The sequence below is a fragment of the Oncorhynchus mykiss genome, chromosome 1, assembly GCF_013265735.2.
Source record: "Oncorhynchus mykiss isolate Arlee chromosome 1, USDA_OmykA_1.1, whole genome shotgun sequence".
NCBI classification, from domain to species: domain Eukaryota; kingdom Metazoa; phylum Chordata; class Actinopteri; order Salmoniformes; family Salmonidae; genus Oncorhynchus; species Oncorhynchus mykiss.
In genome coordinates, this window is record NC_048565.1 from 53,756,294 (window position 1) to 53,777,820 (window position 21,527).

General features: G+C 41.3%; 2 protein-coding genes across 4 annotated transcripts in view; both read right to left on the reverse strand.

Annotated features, from left to right (window-relative positions):
* LOC110525255 (5'-nucleotidase domain-containing protein 3) overlaps window positions 1-2,445 on the reverse strand; it is a 45,026-nt gene extending 42,581 nt beyond the window's left edge. The window contains exons 1-2 of the mRNA XM_021605237.2: window positions 1,840-2,445; window positions 831-1,015 (exon numbers count right to left, since the gene is read on the reverse strand). Coding sequence (XP_021460912.2) covers window positions 831-1,015; window positions 1,840-2,152 — 498 coding nt within the window. The 5' untranslated portion in view covers window positions 2,153-2,445. The remainder of the gene's footprint in view (window positions 1-830; window positions 1,016-1,839) is intronic.
* A 2,873-nt stretch (window positions 2,446-5,318) lies between these two features.
* LOC110525178 lies at window positions 5,319-18,251 on the reverse strand. 3 transcript variants are annotated; one of them, XM_036980313.1, is made up of 10 exons: window positions 17,882-18,250; window positions 16,221-16,379; window positions 15,823-15,990; window positions 13,071-13,122; window positions 12,677-12,851; window positions 12,525-12,561; window positions 12,004-12,248; window positions 7,366-11,818; window positions 7,161-7,239; window positions 5,319-5,861 (listed from the first exon to the last, which is right to left on the reverse strand). In XM_036980313.1, exons 2-10 carry the CDS (start codon window positions 16,320-16,322, stop codon window positions 5,707-5,709), a joined length of 5,466 nt encoding a protein of 1,821 aa, XP_036836208.1. In that variant the 5' UTR covers window positions 16,323-16,379; window positions 17,882-18,250; the 3' UTR covers window positions 5,319-5,706. The 3 variants fall into 3 exon arrangements, with proteins under 3 accessions (XP_036836208.1, XP_036836215.1, XP_036836220.1); XM_036980320.1 differs by lacking the exon at window positions 16,221-16,379 and having other exon boundaries at window positions 17,882-18,251; XM_036980325.1 differs by lacking the exons at window positions 12,525-12,561; window positions 13,071-13,122; window positions 15,823-15,990; window positions 16,221-16,379; window positions 17,882-18,250 and having other exon boundaries at window positions 12,677-12,804.
* Window positions 18,252-21,527: the final 3,276 nt, after the last annotated feature.

The following is a 21,527-nucleotide window of genomic DNA, read 5'->3' on the forward strand; positions in this document are numbered from 1 at the left end:
TCTGTGGCTAAACCAACTAGGGTTGTAATTTAACAATTAATTCGTATTTACAGAAGGCATACATGTTTGTTATTAAGGGACATGAAAGTTCACATGTTCGAACGGCATTTCTGCCAAAAAACGCATTCAAATGGCTCTCCTGCGAAGTAGTGACGCGCGCCATATGCCTAGTTTCCTGAAACAAGTCACATATGGTTATTGTCATGCCAGTGGCAGTTTGGCATGACAATGACTGTAGGAGATGGCTACACAGCACAAATAGATTTGGCATGACAATGACCATAACATTTGGCTATTTTGTATCTGCTGTCTTACCAAGTCCTACTGATAAGACAGTGTAACGGATGTGAAACGGCTCGCTTAGTTAGCGGTGGTGCGAGCTAAATAGCGTTTCAATCGGGTACATCACTTGCTCTGAGACCTTGAAGTAGTAGTTCCCCTTGCTCTGCAAGGGCCGCGGCTTTTGTGGAGTGATGGGTAACGATGCTTCGTGGATGACTGTTGATGATGTGTGCAGGGTATGGGCGAGGGGACGATCTAAAGTTATACTGTTACAACAGCACAAACATATCTGGGACACCATGCTAGAGGAACAGACTCTGGTCCCAGATCAGTTTGTGCTATCTTGCCATTCATTGTCAAGCCAACCTTGGCCCCAGTGAGCAATTGGCAATATGGCACAAACTTGGTATGACAATTAACATAAGTGTTGTCAAGAGAGCATTAACAGATCCGGGATCAGGCTACTGTTCCTCTGCATCCCTGTCACATGAAAGATCCCTCTGCTACAGATCTGAGTTCAGCCTAGACTGGAGGAACAGACTACGTACCCTGTGCTCCTGGATGAGGATGTCCCGTGCGATGTTGAAGATGAGGGTGTGGAGGTGTCTGGAGTAGAAAGCCAGGGTGTAGTCATAGTCAAACCCATAGATCTCTATATCGTGCAGACTCATCTCATTATTGGCAAAGATAGTGTTGGGGTTCACACTGTTCTTAGACATCACTGGGATCAAGGCTAAAATAGAAGGAAGAATAGGGTGAAGACATTTATACGGTTAGGGTTAGTGTCCCCATATGGCCATGTCTCCATGTTACATCGCTTGTTTACGGAAGACAGACGGAAGACATAGGCGGCCACCTGCACTATATAGTGTGCTCCAAACACCTGTGTGTGTATGCGTAACTGGGGAGGTGTAGTTAGTCAACCGGTGGCACACAGCTTGTGGATCTGTGCAAAACTGGTTTGAAAGTGATAATCATTTACTTTTCTAAACTTTAAAACACATAGTTGGAAATGTAGTTCACATGGAGCCAAATATGGGTGAATGTAACTGCTAAAAACCCAACATACAGAGAAGGGTTTTCAAGAGCTTGGTGACCCCTGGCCCCTTCTATGTTGGACATGATGAGTCCAATGCCCATTTGCTGGGTCTCAAAAGCCTGTATTCCAGAGACTACGGGAGGGAGAGCAAGCAATCACAGTGTAAAACAACATGCCAGTGTCACAGTCTATGTCCATTCAGTCAGTCAACAACAGTTCAGGATGCCTTTGACATTGTGCCATTGACAGTGGTCACCAGCAGGTGAAATGTCCAGTGTCTCTGGTACAATAATAAATACTTGTAAGTGGTGGCTACAATAATAGGTACCCGTGTTTAACTGGTACAATAACTGGCATACAATAAGTACTTATTATTGACATGACACCCCTGGTACAGTAGCTAGCTAAGTGAAAGTCTTTCAAAGGAATATGCTACAGAGTAATGAGTTATTGGACAATATTGTTTTGCATCCTAAACCACACTTGTTTTCATTGAATTCAACAAATGCATGCCCTACCTTCGGTCTGTTTTTTGGTTTCGTTGTAAATAGACCACAACCAGTTGGTCATGTCCTGGCCACTTGCGGAACTGGTACACATAGTAGCCTCCCTATAGTTTTTGGCACCGGATTGTTGCGCCAAAACCTTCCCAGTGACCCTACCACGGAACACTGCACGGAAATTCATATCCAATAACCGAGCGAGTCGAGTCTTCCGCGCCGCCCGATCGACGAGGTGAAGTGGTGCTCCATGCGTATGTAAGTAGTTGTAGCAAATTAACAACTTATTATTTTTTAACAGACTACACAAGTACAGTGACAACGGCGTCATGACTAGTCGCCTTCGGTTTGTCAGTAACCAGCGTGTAGGTCGTGGGCTCTACGTAAATGCACTCGGTTAGAGCACTCTTCTGTAAATACAGAAACCGAATCGGTCCATGCTCTTCCGTGGCAACGTCACTTCCTTGGTTCGACTCACAACACCGTAGATATAGATAGAGGACCAAGTCTTGAATCTGTTTCATTCTAGCGTCTGCGACGGCATGGGCAGAGCCATTGAGGCTGTCTCCATGGTGAAGTAGTAAAGTTTATTCTTCACGATTGGCTGATACTTCCTGATGACCCAGGACATTATTCCAACAGGGTCACCAGGAGGGATCAGCCAATGAAGTTGGAAGTACCGCCCAGTTGACTACGTGAAAATGGTGAAAGCCCTCAATGGCGCTTTTTGGCCATTTAGAGGCTTCTATCATTCTCTATGGTCAACACTCAAAATGACAGACCTTCTTATTCTTCGTCTTCTTCTTAAAAAGTATTATAGCGTTTTGCAAACAAACGTTAGAGGTGCGTGCCGCCACCTATTGGATGGGGTGACAACGGAAAAACTTTAATACAGGAATAATAGGGGAAGGGGAAGGAGGAACAAAAATTAAAGCTTTCCTCCTTGAAGAAGATTCAAATGTCTACTCAGATACCAACACAGGCTCAGGAACCTGAGAGGGGGGAAACTCTTCATTCATTATTCCCTGTAACGTTTCCTCCGTGAAGTCCTGAAGATTCCAAAATATTTTGGCCACCTTCACAATGATTTCTATTATTTTTTTTTAATAAAGTTTTAGTTTGTCCAGTTTAATATATAATTTGCGCAATAAACGCAACAAAGTCTACCTTCTTTACTATTAGTATCTCAGGATGCCTCTGATGAATGACATTCACTGCAGTCTGAGGGGCATCACAGCGAACCACCGCATTTAACCATGGCAAAGTGACTGGGAATACGGTTGACTACAAACAGTGTAGTTATTCCCTCCGTAAGGCAATCAAACATGCAAAACGTCAGTAAAGAGACAAAGCGGAGTTGCAATTCAACGGCTCAGACACGAGACGTACAGTACCAGTCAAAAGTTTGGACACACCTACTCATTCCATGGTTTTTCTTTATTTTTACTATTTTCTACATGGTAGAATAATAGTGAAGACATCAAAACTATGAAATAACACATATAGAATAATGTAGTAACCAAAAAAGTGTTAAACACATCAAAATATATGTTATATTTGAGATTCTTCAAATTTGCCTTGATGACAGCTTTGCACACGCTTGACATTCTCTCAAACAGCTTCATGAAGTAGTCACCTGGAATGAATAGCAATTAACAGGTGTGTCTTGTAAAAATGAATTTGTGGAATTTCTTTCCTTCTTAATGTGTTTGAGCCAGTCAGTTGTGTTGTGACAAGGTAGGGGTGGTAGACAGAAGATAGCCCTATTTGATAAAATACCAAGTCCATATTATGGCAAGAACAGCTCAAATAATCAAAGAGAAATGACAGTCCATCATTACTTTAAGACATGAAGTTCAGTCAATACTGAAAAGTACTGTATACAGCTCATGTTCTTCAAAATAGGCTACAAACACACACACACACACACACACACACACACACACACACACACACACACACACACACACACACACACACACAAAAACGCACAGCATTATCACTACTTAATAAAATGTATTCCCGACCACCACCTTGTGGTTTGTTGTTGAAGCTGCAGATAACGGACAATCTACTGCAGATACAATTATCTATCCATTAATCATATCAAATATTTCAGGTTATCCCAGAAACCTAGATGCTACTGAGCTGACCGTGGATTACATGTCTGCTCATGCCTCCTGCACATGCATAGATTTATGTCCCTAAAATATCCTATCACTCTGCTTTTCTTTATTGCGTGAATAAATGTTTCTTATGTTTTGCATTATGAATGTCTGGTAGGCTATGAGCTTCTCTAAGTGAACAAAACATCATTATAGTAAAGAAATAGAACATTGATCAATAATCATCATTACAATACAATTTATAATCTACAACCACTGATTGAGCAACATGCGTAGATATTGTCTGTTGAGCAATAATCTTTGCTGTCTCAACTAGAAGCGCAAAATTAATTATTTTGCTCATGGTTACAAGACACGTGTTAAATTGTACATGGAAGACATTTATTGGGAGAAAATGTGCTGTAGATAGTGAAATGTCCTGCTGCTATTGGCTGAGGTTTGTGCGTGGTGTCCTGTGATTGGTCCGTTATGGGGGGTATTAAATGGAGCGCTGTTGGTGGGAGTGCGAGTTTGTTATTCTTCCTGTTCAAGGCATCGTTGATTGTGTTGATCCCAGCTTTTGTCTGAAGAGCTGGGCTTCATTCAATCATATTTCACAAAATGAAGCGGTTTTGGTTGATTGGGCTGCTCTGTGCACATTTAGCTTTCGGTGAGTATCTGAGGATATGTTGTATTATTAACGGTATTCATCCACATGAGCTATCTAGCTAGCTCTTGAACTCGAGTTCCTTCATTTGTAGCCAGGTAAGCTAGATGGCTGGCTAGCTAAAATGCAAGCTTGCAATTCAAACGAATAGTTACCTAGATATGGATATCATTGGGCTTTTTATTTGTATGAATTAACGTTTTATTAATTGGAATTGATTCAAGGAGATTTGTTCACTTCACGTGTTTCTGAAAGTCTCCTTACAGGTACAAGCAAACATCGTTCCTTTTCCTAGCGTTATAGTTTATTAGCTAGTAAGGGAATTTTTATCAATGATGACTAATTATGTATACATTTCAATCAGGACTGACTAGTCCAAATGCGATTATGTACTGTACATATATGAATTTTCTCTCTTGCTCCCATTCCCAATTGTATATAATATAATCAGGAGTTTAGTAACAATGACGGTCTGTTCCTTTGTACAAATGAATGAACTATCTCCAGATGGCATGGACGGACTATCTCCAGACTGTCTAGAATGCTGATTTACAATTACTGACCTTGGCTTCAGGCGAGGAGGGAAGGCTCGAGAACTATAGGGCCTCTCTACCCGTGTCATGAAGAGATAGAACATTTAGAAAACGCTGACGTCATTTTCAGTTTATAACCTGTGGAAAAATGTGTATGTACCAGTACTCTCTTGAATTAAATGCTGTTACCTGACTTTTAAGACCGGGGCTCTGTCCATTCTTATAAAAAATATTGGGTCTTATAATCCCTTTAGAATGCATTGACAGAGTAATGAATTCTGATTGGGAAATAATACAGAGGAATTTAGAATTCCTCTAACAGGATTAAATGTCAGGAATTGTGAAAAACTGAGTTTAAATGTATTTGGCTAAAGTGTATGTAAACATCAGACTTCAACTGTACCTAGAAGTGCACATATTCTTATTTTTTTTAATGTATCTTAAAAGTAAAAGTAATATAGTCAACTATACAACTTCTACTACTACACTTTATATCATCCAATAATATATAATGAAAAACACTCAACATTAATAATTAATGCAATTATGTTAATTTCAAATATTTATTTTGAAATATAGATTAGGTGCTCTTCTTTTTATAGCAGGAAGTAAAGGGACTGGAAAAGGCTTTGCCTATAGCTGAAAACATCCTGGAAATGAGCGAACGCTTCCTTGGTTTCTTCTTGGTGGAGCATACACTCTCTGTTTGGCAGGATTCTTGATCTTTGACAATTGCTGAAAAAAAAATGTAAACATAACATTTTCTTTAACTGACCCTAGTTAGTGTGAATAATTAGTATTGCATTATTATTATTTAAATTGTAATATTCTACATAATTTACAAATGTAGGCCGGCAGGTAGCCTAGCAGTCTCAATCCCCCTATTTAACGCAGAAGTGTTACATAGGCCCCCCCCCCCCCAGGGCTTAGTGCCAAAAAGAAGGGGATAAAAACTTGCAATATATATATTCGTCAACTTATATCTCTCAAATTTAAGACAGACACTTCAGTTCCATGTAGTGAATCTGTTATTCAATGCATTTGTATGGGCAAATAGCAGTAAGGCCGATACAAACCCATCGGCCTAGACAGGGCTTAGACTCATGTGGGTTAATTACAAAGGTGCAACTCGTGCTGGAGACAATAAAAGGCCACGCTAACATGTGCAGTTTTGTCACACCACATAATGCCACAGATGTCTCAGAGACTGAGAAAAATAGGAGCAAGGAAAAACGCTGGTTGACTTGTTTTGAGGGAGCGTGCAATTGGCATGCTGACTGCAGGAATGTCCAACAGAGCTGTGGCCAGAGAATTTAATGTTTATTTCTTTACCATAAGCCGCCTTCAATGCCGTTTTAGAGAATTTGGCAGTATGTCCAACCGGCCTCACAACCACAGACCAAGTATATGGCGTCGTGTTGGCTGTAGGGTTATGGGGTGGGCAGGCATAATCTACGGACAACGAACACAATTGCATTTTATCAATGCCAATTTGAATGCACAGAGATACCGTCACGAGATCCTTAGGCCCATTGTCGTGCCATTCATCCGCCACCATCACCTCATGTGCATGGTAATGTATCGAAAGGCCTGCATACTCACCAGACATGTCACCCATTTAGCATATTTGTGATGCTCTGGATTGACGTGTACAACAGCGTGTTCCAGTTCCCACCAATATTCAACAACTTCGCACAGCTATTGAAGAGGAGTGGGACAACATTCCATAGGCCACAATCAACAGCTTGATCAACTCTATGCGAAGGAGAAGTGTCACGCTGCATGAGGCAAATGGTGATCACACCAGACACTGACTGGTTTTCTGATCCATGCCCCTACCTTTTTTTAAGGTATATGTGACAAACAGATGCATATCTGTATTCCCAGTCATGTGAAATCTATAGATAAGGGCCTAATGAACGTATTTAAATTGACTGATTTCCTTATATGAACTGTAACTCAATAAAATCTTTGAAATTGTTGCATGTTGCGTTTATATTTTTGTTTAGTACACATTTGAGTGTATTGACTTACCTGTTTCACTGACGGCAGGGTTCTGGTTCTGGGAAGGTGTTGGAATGCAGTGGTTCTTCTTGTTGACCTTCTTTGTACACTGGGTAACAAACAGTCATTTGTACAGTAGGAGAAATTGCACACAAAAGGTATCAGTGTTTACCATCATACTGTACGTAATGAATAAAAATAATCTTTATAATTTGTATTTTGATGACATATGTACCTTTGGGTTGAGTCCACAGAGAGAGCTGAATCTTCCTCTCTTCTTTTCCTTTCTACCAGTTGTTGGAAGCCCAGAATTACCTACCTCGTCACTGCCAAGTGCATTGTGTGATGACAACTGGGTCATGGAGGGAGGTGAAGAGCTAGCCTCATTGCATTTAGTTAGTAGTTCCCTAGTTAATGATTTGACCAGGGCATCGTCAAATGCATAATCCGTTGACTTCATTGCAACCTGGAGCATCTTCTCTGACCCAAATTCTTGAAGAAGCCCCTTGTAGACAGCCTTGAAAATCTTTTTGATTTTCAGATTCTGGGGGTAGGCTTGAGTTGGTTCAAGGCCTGAGGTGCCACAGAACTCAGACAGAATCCTCTTTGTGAGAACTCTTGATGTTTCACCAATGTCAGAGGATTCCAGTAATGTGATAGGGGTGATCATTGACAGCAATCTAACAATCAGTAAAAGTACCAAAGAGGTGTAGTCATTGCCAGTGGAGTCAAATGATGCATGTGTATCAGAGTCCATGGCTGATGGAGTTGATGGATGCACAGAGACACTACACATCTCCAGATCTTTGTTGTCCATCTTGGATTCCACCTCTCCTAAAACTTGAATATCCACAGTTCCACCGTTGTGTGTGCTGCTGCCAGACAGAGAGGTTCTAGGCAATGATTTGGCACTAGACTGACGGCTAGTGGTCATGAGAGCCGGTCTGTCAGAGTCAAGTGTTCCAGCATCAGTTGGGGACAACCCATTGATTATGTTCATCAACTCTGATAATTCTTCTGATGAACTGGAGGCCACAGAACAGGTATCCATGACCTGATTGACCATTATATTGGTGAAAAGGCTCTTTGTGTCACAGTAAACCTGTGAGGAACTAATGGAGATGGCAGAAGAGCTCGGGATAAGCTGACTTGTGTCCTGCAGAGAACCGTCAGAGATGACAGTCTGGCAGAAATCGGATCCTTGTGTTGGTGGAGGAAGCCAGAAGACAATCTGCTGTAGCAGACGTTTTATTGACTCCGTAGCAAAGGAGTACACAAGGTCAGATGGAAACTCCCTGGATTCTTCAGAAGCATTCAATCCTGTCTTCAGCTTCAAAAGAATAGAGTCAGACACGCTCTTGCCAGCTGGCACAAAAAGAGCCTGGGGGGTGTTGTGACTTTTTATGAGCTCATAAACTTTGTCAGTGAGCTCATGTGAGAAGTTCTGAAGACCGTCCCTGGGGCTGAGTCTCGCAAGTCTCCTTGTAAAAGAAATGACATCATCTGCAGTTGCTATGTGTTCCGTATCTTCTCTTGGAATGACCTCCATAACAGTGTCAACTATGGCAGAAATGGTTTGCCTTGTGTAATTTGTTGACCCTTGTGAATGAGTTGAGGAGTCACTCATATCAATGACCGAACTCCTAATGATAGGACAATAGATTTCAACAGGCCATTCATTGGGGACTGGAGTGCCTGGAAGAGAATTTGTAAAATCACTCTGGGACCCTCTGGTCATGGCAGAGGTGATGGACAGGGAGGACTTTGAGGAGGATGGCCGGTGTATCTCATTTCCATCAGTTCTCACCATGTCAACATCCTCCAACATGGAGCCCACGATGGAACGAGTCAAGAGGCCTTTCTCTGAGGTGCTCATCCTCTCTGACATAGACACTCTCCTCTGGATTGTCATCAGAGTCTGACTAATTAAGGTTTTGGAATAATTTACCATGCTGGTCTGGCTGCCTTCATGTTCACTGTAAGTCATTTGGGTAGAAGTAGCTGTTCTGCATATGGATTCGGCATGTTTGGGGGCCTCAACCACATTGTCTAGGAGGACCGGTTGTTGCTGGGCAAAAAAATCCTTGACCTTGGTGAACACATTGTTGAACAGGTTAACAGTGCCTGGCCAAATGATATTTCCTTTCACATTGGCCCCGTTGTGAACACTGACAGGAAGGGTTGAAGCTGACAGGGATCTCTCTAACTGGCCAGACACTGAAGCATCAGACATTTTAGTCATCTGGGTGAAGCTATTAAGGTCTTTAGTGATGCTTATGACGATGTTGGATGCTGCAGAATTGGTATGCAGAGAAGAGGTGAACAAAGATGGAGTTCCACTCTTCTGAAGGATTTTGACATCACTTTCATTACTGGACTCTGCACAAATGTCTGCACTTCTACCATCAAGGTTGGTATTTACAATGCCAATTAACCCTGATTGAAGGATCCCACCAGCCATATGTGAGGCTTTAGTTTGAAACTCCTCAGTACATAGTTTGTCAAAGGCTGTGGATTTAAGACTTCTAGAGGATGCCTCCTCCTCAATATTGTTGATCTCACCATGCAAATTGTCCTGTGTATTGACAGCATAGTCATAAACAAATAAATATGGTTTGGAGGCGGCAAGGACGTCAATCTGAGAAACAACGGCATCCAAAAGCTTGGACAGGTCTTCTGTATCTCCTTTTAGGCTAGATATGCATTCCTCCATGGATTCCTCGGAGTGATACACAGTGAGGATCTGACTAATGACCTCCTTGGTACAGGTTTGAAGGTCTGCTTGGATTTCAAGAGAATCACTATTACAAGTCACCTGAGAATCTAAACTTTCACTAGGAGCCTGTTTGAGAGTCTCATTATGTATTGGTGTAACACCATCGATGACCTTTACAGAGTCTTGGCAGGGAGTGAGAAACCACCTCAGCATTTCTCGAAATCTATGATATATAATACGAGCAGCAGAAAGGGTGCTCACTTTTGACATTTTGAAATTTTCAGAGTCATGTGCCTGCATGGACTGAACAATAGTCTCCACATCTGTTACAAAAGTGTCCAGCAATTTAGATGCTTCCGAGTCTCCCAGTAAGCTGTTTGTAAAGGGGTTGACAGATCTCAGAGCTTCACTCACTGCCTTTCTAGCCTTTGTCTGGAAAGACACACTGGAGAGTTTCTTCATATTTATAACTGGAAGACTCTGGGTAGATTCACTGTTGGTGGTGCTGTCCTGCAGACCAAGTGGAAAGGTGAGATGGGAAAGACATTGTTCACTGTCTAACAACTCAGATGGTGAGGCGGAACAAGAACTGGTGAAATCATTCAAGTCAGACATGATGCCATCCACAAATAGAATGGCCTCCAGAGACTCTTCAGAATCACACTCTCCAACAGAAGATGAGAACTTCTCCATCACCTCAGTCTTATACAAGACTAGAACCTGGCTGGCAATCGCTTTTGCGGTGTCAAGGAGGACTTGGTCTTGCAAATACTTTTTGAGAGCCAAGAGAGGTTTTGGGGTCTCACTTTGTCCTTTTTGTTCATTCATAGATGAGGAGGTAATTAAAAGTGGTTTACAAGAAATGGTGTCCGATGTGTCAGCCTCACCATTACTGGAATGACCGATGTCCAGGCACAAAGTTGGAACCATTGTGAAAGGATCTTTTGTGCTCTCCACAAATGTACTTGCGAGATCCCCTTTTTCTGGACAGGTAAGGAGTCTCTTCAGCGTATTTTTCATGTCGTAGTAACAACCAACAGTGTAAGACCAGATCTTACTTTGATGGTTTTCAAGAAGGATCTGCTCACTCTGTGCAGGGGAGCAGGATGCCCTGATAGACTGGGTAAGATTGTCCATGTCTGAAACAAAGGTACTTAAAAACTCAGAAGCCTCAGGGTCAATCATAAGGTCTCTGATCTCACCTATCCTAGGAGTTGGACTAGATGATGTAGTGCCAGAACAACATGATACACAACCCCTGAATCTTTTAACGATCTCCCGGATCGATTCAATGGCCTTGGTCTGAAACTCCTCAGTGAGTAGTCTGTCCATACTTTGTGTTGACAGACGAAGACTAGATTTGGTACCTTTGATATTGAGGTTGCTCTCTACTTGTTTTAGCATCTCCTCAGGACTTTTACAAGCTTCAAGGCTCTTCATATGGTCAGCAACAACACAAAGCAGTTCCCTCTTGTCAGGTTCATTTTCCTCCTTATTGCTGAAGTTCAAAACAGTGCCACTGAGGGCTGTCATGACCTGTCCTGTTAAATGTGTCATATCCACCTCAACACCATCCTCTCTGAGAACAACACTCTGCTCAACACTCTTCCCATTAATGTACATCTGAAGTATGTTGGAAACGCCAGACACCATCTCCTCAACCACCTTGGTGCTGGAGACACCACCACTGGCAAAAATGACAGGGGACATTCGCCCAGAGATGGGAGTTTGGATGGCCACAGAGATGATGGAATTGACTTTCTTTGACACTTCTCCAACAATAACCCGGGATAGACTTTGAGTGTCTACCTGGCCCTCTCTTTGGATACAGAGGACATTGTTCAGCGACTCTTTGAAGGAATCCTGGACACCAGTGAGGAGACTGTCCTCAGTGATCCCAAAAAAGTCACTGAGTGGCTCAGATGAAATAGACTCACCATCTCCCTGAGTATTTGGCAACAATGTCTGAGACCTTTGAGAATACAAAGCAAACAATACAGCATTCCATATTCAATAGTGGATACTGTAGTCACATTAATGCATAATTCAGTAATCAATTAAATTGGTCATTAAGAGTAAACTGTAACACAGATAACAAAACATATTTTCACAAAATGGGTTATGAATAGTTAGGTGAAACCGAATGACTGAACATACCCATTACGAGAGGAGCTTGATTTAGCCGTGCAAGACCTTGAGGATTTGCTGCTGCCTCTCTTGCGAACCTTCAGGTTTGTGCTAGAGGATCTCTCTGATTCTGTCAGAGACTTGCCGGATACTGGAGACACATGGCTGTATATCCGTACAAAACGGAAAATTGCAGGGATGATGACCTCCAGGATGGCCTCAGATACAAACCGCACAATCTCCAGGCACATCTCTGCAAGCAATGCCCTCATCACCTGTAGGACCGAAACAGTGTAGGTAGATTACGCATAGCCGGGCTCTGAAACCAAGCTCCTCAAAGAGATACCAACAATCTCACATAAGTTCATGAGAATCATGAAAGTGGCATACATTGGAAAGCATGAAAAGCAGTAGGCTACTAAAAAGCTCTTTGTATATAACTGTTTGTGATAATGTGGATGATACTGTAGATAGATAAAAGGCTTGTATCTAAATTTCTTGAAATATCTATTAATATATCTATGAATAATTTTCAAGGTTAAGGGACTTACAGGGTCCATCCTGCCAATGCTTAACTGCCTCCATTGCCTTTCGGAGATAATTAGATGTTTTTAGCACCAAAAAGCACACCAACACACATACAATTTATAAAATCCTCCAGATGACATTGCATTCAAATACTACAACAGAAGGTTAGACATACTCCTCAGTAAGTTTTTCCAGAAACCGGATGATAATCGGGTTGAAAGCATCCGGATTGATTGGCGGGAGGTCAAGAGCCCTGGTCTGACAGGCCCTGGAGACACACTCATTAGATTGTCCCTGGTGAGATGTCCCCTGAACTGTCATCCCAGAGAATTCCACAGATGTAGAGGGACCTGTGTGCAAAGCAGCATTCACCAAGGTAAAGAAGTCAGAAAACATGTAACCTTCTAAGGCAAGTATGTATTAGCCAATTTTGTGTACTTTGTGAAGATAAGTACCCAACAAAGGATTATGCACTCTGCTATTAGTCCTCTGCTCAATAGATGTCCATACTAAATCACATTTACATGCAAAAGGACTACATTCAGTGAAATTAGAGTTTAATTTATGACCTGCATCTGTATCAGTGATCTGCTCCACTTTGTTTCTCTTGGTCCTCTTGGTCTAAAAAGACAATACAGTCAATGATATATACGTAGATACTGTATGAAGCCATTCCAATACAGCCCTTTGAGTAGAGCAAGGGTAAGAATGATTATAGGGCTGTCCCCGACGAAAAAAAAATATTTATAGACCGAGAGACATCCTGTTCTAATGTTAAAATGTATTTTTCCATATTCAGACACACCCTATGTGTTTGAATACAATCACCTACATAGGCACTGAGCTTGTCTGATGCTTTAAGCACACTGTTTGATTAAATAATTAAGACACACAAATGACTCAAAAAAGAGCCCGATGGTGACACTGTATTATTACAGCATAGCAAAGATTAAAAACAGCCGAATCTGTGAAATTGCTTAATTCAACATTTAGCCGGTGCATGAGGCTTGGTGCTCACAGAATCAGTAGGCTATTAAACAAATACTCAAACAGGCAACAGAAGCTATATCTGTCTTATTTCTGTATACATGTATGCAGTACCAGTCAAAGGTTTGGACACACCTACTCATTCAAGGCTTTTCTTTATTTGTACTATTTTCTACATTGTAGAATAGTAGTGAAGACATCAAAACTATGAAATAACATATATGGAATCATGTAGGTACCAAAAAGTGTTAAACAAATCAAAATATATTTTATATTTGAGATTCTTCAAAGTAGCCATCCTTTGCCTTGATGGCAGCTTTGCACACTCTTGGCATTCTCTCAACCAGCTTCACCTGGAATGCTTTTCCAACAGTCTTGAAGGAGTTCCCACATATGCTGAGAACTTATTGGCTGCTTTTCCTTCACTCTGCGGCCCAATTCATCCCAAAACATCTCAATTGGGTTGAGGTTGGGTGATTGTGGATGTTAGGTCATCTGATGCAGCCCTCCATCACTCTCCTTCTTGGTCAAATAGCTCTTACACAGCCTGGAGATGTGTTGGGTAATTGTCCTGTTGAAAAACAAATGATAGTCCCACTAAACGCAAACCTGATGGGATGACGTATCACTGCAGAATACTATGGTAGCCATGTTGGTTAAGTGTGCCTTGAATTCTAAATAAATCACAGACAGTGTCACCAGCAAAGCACCCCCACACCTCCTCCATGCTTCATGGTGGGAACCACACATGTGGAGATCATCTGAACACCTCCTCTCACAAAGACATTGTTGGAATTTGGACTCATCAGACCAAAGGACAGATTTCCACCCATCTAATGTCCATTGCTCGTGTTTCTTGGCCCAAGCAAATCTCTTCTTATTATTGGTGTCCTTTAGTAGTGCTTTCTTCGCAGCAATTTGACCATGAAGGCCTAATTCACGCCGTCTCCTCTGAACAATTGATGTTGAGATGTGTCTGTGACTTGAACTCTGTGAAGCATTTATTTGGGCTGCAATGTGAGGTGCAGTTAACTCTAATGAACTTATCCTCTGCAGCCGAGTTAACTCTGGGTCTTCCTTGCCGTTGGCGGCCCTCATGAGAGCCAGTTTCATCATAGCGCTTGATGGTTTTTGCGACTTGATGGTTTTTGCACTTGCACAATTTTTCGGATTGACTGACCTTCATGTCTTAAAGTAATGACGGACTGTTGTTTCTCTTTGCTTATTTGAGCTGTTCTCGCCATAATATGGACTTGGTCTTTTACCAAATAGGGCTATCTTCTGTATACCAACCCTACCTTGTCACAACACAACTGATTGGCTCAAATGCATTAAGAAGGAAAGAAATTCCTTTACTTAATTTTTAACAAGGCACACCTGTTAATTTATTAAATGCATTCCAGGTGACTACCTCATGAAGCTGGTTGAGAGAATGCCAAGAGTGTGCAAAGCTGTGATTAAGGCAAAGGGTGACTACTTTGAAGAATCTCAAATATAAAATAGATTTTGATTTGTTTAACACTTTTTTGATACCTACATGATTCCATATGTGCTAATTCATAGTTTTGATGTCTTCACTATTATTCTACAATGTAGAAATTAGTAAAAATAAAGAAAAACCCCTTTGACTGATAATATATATATATATATATATATATGGATGATTTACAAAGCCAGGCACATTTAACAATTAGGCTATTAATTATAGACCTAATTTAGTTGGTTTTCCTCTCTCCTCAATTGTCTTAGACAATTAGGCTAAGGCAAGGGCTGTTTCCCCGTCTCTACTGCTGCTGCCTCTGCAGCATTGTTCTCAATCCCAATATGCTGGTTAACTTTGCTATTATGCACATAGCAACATAGGAAAGGGTGGCAATTCTACGGAGCACTGAAGATTATGTTTCAGAACCACGGACAGCGACCGTATCCAATGCAGGAGAAAGCACATTTGCTATAAAATAATATTTGATTTATTAGTGTTGCACCATTATTTTAACATAATATAACCATATACAATTTCAGTATCACATCTTAGCGGGATGGACTGTGCCATCCCTGTGGCCTCGGCAATGGATTAGTCAACTGAGACAGGCGCGAATCAGACAGGTGTCCAAGTGCACCATGAAGAAAAAAAACTTTTGCGACTGCTCAACTTAAGAAATCCCAGTCAACCAACAGCCTATTGACCAAACTGTCGAACAAATGGGGTCAGCCCTAGATTTACTATTAGGAGATAAAAGGGTATTGCATGGGCAATTTACCTTCCTCAGAACAACATGCTGTAGGGGCAGGTTATAGATATGAAAGATATCTCTGCTCAATCTATTCCCTTACCTTGACTTTATTTCTCTTCACGGCATCCGGCTCCATCTGAGGCAGGGGATCCTTCTTCACCTCATCCTCATCTTCATCATTCTGATTATCAACAAAATCTATCTCAGCTGCATCAGTATCAGTGCTCTGTTCAACTGTGGGCCTGTTGGCACTGGTCTTCCTCTTGGTCTAAAAAGACAATAGTCAATGACATACTGCATGTTGCCGTTGCTATACAGGCCTTTGAGAAGAGCTACAGTAAACAATTGGTGATTGAATATTAAGAGATGGAAGTCTGTTGTAAGGACAATTTACCTTCCAACCTCACAACAACATGTTATATGGCATATTTGACAGGTTTAAAGTGTGGACAGGTAAGACCCCAGATTTCCCTTTCTCTCCTCAGTCTATTCTCTCACCTTAACTTTTCTCCTTGTCACAGCCTTCAGCTCGATCTGAGGCAGGGGATCCTTCACTTCACTATCTTCTGGATAGTTTAAACCCAGGATATCATTCTTCATTTTCTGGACTTGACCTTCCAAACTTTGATGATCATGTGGATCATCCTCATTTAAACTCTGATTGGAAAAAATGAGACCATTCTTTAAATGCTCGTGGATATGGACAATATACCACAGCTAAGAGCTGTTCTTACACATGACACAACGCACAGTTATTATAAACTGGTTACCAACTTAATTAGAAAAGTAAAAATAAATGTTTTGTCATACCCGTGGTATATGCTCTGATATACCACAGCTTTCAGCCAATCAGCATTCAGGGCTCAAAACACCCAGTTTATAATGGCCAATATTTAGTTTTTTAAAGAACAGGTTTTCGCTATAAATCCACATAGATCATATTGCCTGATATCAAGATTCGTAATTAATGCGTTATGGAGTCACCTATTATTAGAATAATTTAGGTAGAATTATGATAAATAGCCTACTGCTGTTATCTTTGCAAGGATCATATTTCAAATCAAATCAATTTTATTTATATAGCCCTTCTTGCATCAGCTGATATCTCAAAGTGCTGTACAGAAACCCAGCCTAAAACCCCAAACAGCAAGCAATGCAGGTGTAGAAGCACGGTTTGATGTATAACAAGTCCCATAGGTTATTATAATGCATACATTTTTTTACAATATTAAAAATGATAATATTAGCGGTACAATTAACATTAGCCCACACCGCCACCCAGCTGCCACTACTTGCGGCATCCCTATCGGCATGTCCTGCATAAAAAAAGACGGTGCAGCGGTTCCTGCACCACTGCATGGGGCTTCTCTGTTAGCAATTCATAGGCTTACCTTATTATCCTCCATGGTTAAAGTCTATGGCTGGAGCCTATGTTCCCATTATGTAAAACTTTACCAAGTGATTACCAGAGATACACTACCGCATTTTATACGGTAACTCAGCCAACGTCATAATGTGAATGCACTTTTACGTAATAAAACAACTTTAGGGATGATCTGTCAATCAATGCAATCAGCGACGCAATACTGGATCCCCAATACAACTAAAAAGACCACTCGAAACAATCAATACTGGTGTATTATCTACGTTTCCGTTTTTTTGTACAATAATGTGATAAGACAACAAATAAATAAGTAATGATACCAATGATGAGCAATACATAACATTGTAAATAAGAATGTGTTCTTAACTGACTTGCCTAGTTAAATAAGGATAAATAATTTTTTTAAATAACAAATCAAATGCAGTAATTTGAAAATAACTATTGAGGGCGACTACGAACCAGTTTTGAATAAACGAGGACAGAAGCATACCATGTGTTGTTGGGTCAGAGGCGAAGGTTCATAGTTGAAATGAGAAAAGAGGGTGGCGCACGCAGAAATACGAGTGGTTCACCGTGGTGGCAGCAAAATAAACTTCAGAGAGCCAGTTATTACAAATGACATGAGCTAAACCTGAATTAACTGTATGTCACAAGTATGGCATGGATGCAAACTGTAGCCCTGGCTAGCACGTTAGCTAACGTGTTACTGTATAGCTACAACAAGTAAACAAGCTACAACAACTACACAAGTATTCTAATCTTGAGAGAAACGTACCGTTGGCTATTGTTGTCTGTGGTCCTGTAGCTCAGTTGGTACAGCATGGCGCTTGCAACGCAAGAATTATGAGTTCGATTCCCGGGAGCACCCATACGTAAAATGTGTATGTGCATGGCCATTGCTTCGTCCCACAACGAGCTACTGTTGATACAGACGACTCGTTGCAGAAGCTTCCGTACGGAGTCTTCGGTCCTTGATCAACCAACTCAAATGGAAATAACGTTTCCACTTAACAGCGGCATATTCCGTATCTCTAGGAACAATACTTTGCGGGAAAGCGCAAGCATGATCGTAGCTAAATCGCTTTGGGTAAAAGTTATTACTAAATGGTTTATACACAGAACCAGTGCAGTGGTGGAAACAGTACCCAAATGTCATACATGACTGAGTCATTTTCTATTAAGGTATCTTTACTTTAAAGTCACCCAGTAAAATACTAGAGTAATAGTCTAAAAGTATTTGGATTTAAATATACTTAAGTATCAAAAATGTAATTGGATAAAATATACACTTATAAACCTATAAATAATTTACATTTACTTATATTAATAAGCAAACCAGACGGCACCATGTTTTTTTTTTCATTTATGGATAGCCAGGGGCTCCAACACTGACCATTTTCAAATTAAGCCGATATATATTAAAATGTTAGATTACAACATTGTGCAAGTTTTGTCCATTGTGCCAATGAAGCTGTTCTTATGCTACACCCTCGGGAGTGTGGTGTCAGGAAAATAACCTCACGCTCAACAAAACAAAGGAGATGATCGTGGACTTCAGGAAACAGCAGAGGGAGCACCCCTCCTAGCCACATCAACAGGACAGTAGTGGAGAAGTGGAAAGTTAAGTTCCTCAGCGTACACATCACGGACAAATTGAAATCCAATCAAATGTATTTATATAGCCCTTCGTACATCAGCTGATATCTCAAAGTGCTGTACAGAAACCCAGCCTAAAACCCGAAACAGCAAGCAATGCAGGTGTTGAAGCACATTGGCTAGGAAAAACTCCATAGAAAAGCCAAAACCTAGGAAGAAACCTAGAGAGGAACCAGGCTATAAGGGGTGGCCAGTCCTTTTCTGGCTGTGCCGGGCAGAGATTATAACAGAACATGGCCAAGATGTTCAAATGTTCATAAATGACCACCATGGTCAAATAATAGGTCTGGGACAGGTAGCACGTCCGGTGAACAGGTCAGGATTCCATAGCCGCAGGCAGAACAGATGAAACTGGAGCAGCAGCACGGCTAGGTGGACTGGGGACAGCAAGGAGTCATCATGCCAGGTAGTCCTGAGGCATGGTCCTAGGGCGCAGGTCCTCCGAGAGAGAGAAAGAGAGAATTAGAGAGAGCATACTTAAATTCCCACAGGACACCGAGACTGAAAAACAGCTTCTATTTCAAGGCCATCAGACTGTTAACCAGCCATCACTAACATTGAGTGGCTGCCGCCAACATACTGACTCAATCTCTAGCCACTTTAATAATTAAAAATTGGATCTAATAAATGCATCACTAGTCACTTTAAACAATGCCACTTTATATAATGTTTACATACCCTACATTACTCATCTCATATGTATCTACTGCATCTCGCCTATGCCGTTTGTGTAACGGCAGATCTCCTCTTCGTCTGAAGAGGAGTAAGGATCGGACCAAGATGCAGCATGGTAAGTGTTCATGACGATATTTGAATAAAGACAAAAGACAACTCGAACAAAAACAATAAACGATAACATGAAATCTACACACACACAAAAAAAAACCAGTACCGTGTGGCGACAAACACACACACGGAAACAAACAACCACAAACCAACAGTGAAACCCAGGCTACCTAAATATGATTCTCAATCAGAGACAACTAACGACAGCTGCCTCTGATTGAGAACCATACTAGGCCGAAACAGAAACCAAACATAGAAAAACAAACATAGACTGCCCACCCCAACTCACGCCCTGACCATACTAAATAAAGACAAAACAAAGGAAATAAAGGTCAGAACGTGAAAGTTTGGCCATCGCTCATCCATATATTTATATGTATATATTCTTATTCATTCCTTTACACTTGTGTGTGTGTGTAAGGTAGTTGTTGTGAAATTGTTTGATTACTTGTTAGATATTGCTACACTCGCATTAACATCTGCTAACCATGTGTATGTGATTTGATTTGATTGAATGTTTTCCCCATAAAACCTACCACTGCTTTAATTTCTAATTTGATCAGTATTGGTTTATGCTTTGTTAAAATTTGTGTTTAAGCAATAAACAAATTAAAAAAGAAAAACTCTGGTTGAGACTCTGGCGGCTCAGGACAGACGGGAGACTCTGGCAGCACTGGAGAGGACGAAGGCTCTAGCAGCGCTGGACAGGCGGGAACACCTGTAGGCCGAAGACGGAGAGACAGCCTGGTGCGGGGGGCTGCCACCGGAGGGCTGGTGCGTGGAGGTGGCACTGGGTAGACCAGACCATGCAGGCGCACAGGAGCTCTTGAGCACCGAGCCTGCCCAACCTGGTTGAATGCTCCCCGTAGCCAGGCCAGTGCGGTGAAGTGGAATAGCCCGCACTGGGCTGTGCTGGCGAACCGGGGACACCATGCGTAAGACTGTTGCCATGTACGCCAGCCCGAGGAGACGCACTGGAGACCAGATTCGTACCTGGCTCAATGCCCACTCTAGCCCGGCCGATACGAGGAGCTGGAATGTACCGCACCGGGCTATGCACATAAGCAATAAACAAATACAAAAATAAAAACTCTGGTTGTAAACTGACTGCAGTAGCTATGTTTTTGGTATCGCTCAAGTCATACTGCGTGTCATTCCTCAACTGTCTGGATTTTACATTCATTTTGGACCTCCACAAAACTGACACACTAAATCAACAAACTGTTTTTGTACATATTCAAGTAGCGATTCATAACATACAAATACAATCAGTACATGGCTTTCCATTAATTTCTTAAACTCATTGGAAATTAAATGGAATTCAACTATGCTATAATCCCACTGAAACATGAATAAGCCTCATTCAGATGATTTTATATGGTCCTTTACACACCAGCTCCGTGGGAAAATTGGATCCTGGCCAAAGCCACAAGTTCATTCAAAAAGTGTGAGACATCTAGGATGAGTTTTTTACAATTTTAATGTCAACTGCCATATGTTGATGTACATGTCCAACTGGTTTCCTCCTATTTTCAGACTACTGATGCCAGACTAGTGTTTTATCATGTGGCCACAGATACTCCCCTATTCTGTCAGTGGTTCCAGATCTACAACAGACAACTGTGTGCGCATAGCATACAGTATTGAGCAATAGAGAAGAAAATTGAACACAAGACCAAAAATATACACCATTTTATTTTTAAAGTGTCTTGTGCGTCCCAAACAAAGTACAATAAAATTGAAATGAAAGCTAAAGGGAATATGCAGTAGGGTTGATAAAGGTCAAGATAAGTTTGACTGGGACTAGGGAAGCGTAGGATGTTTGGTTACATTTGGCATCCTAAACTTGTTTACATGTGACAAAGTAGGCTACAGGACCATATAGTGCTTCTACCCAAGTGGTGGCCATCATGTCTTTAGGAGCTAGTCTTTTTCATTTTTTCCAACCAGGATTTTTTTTTTTTACCTTTATTTAACTA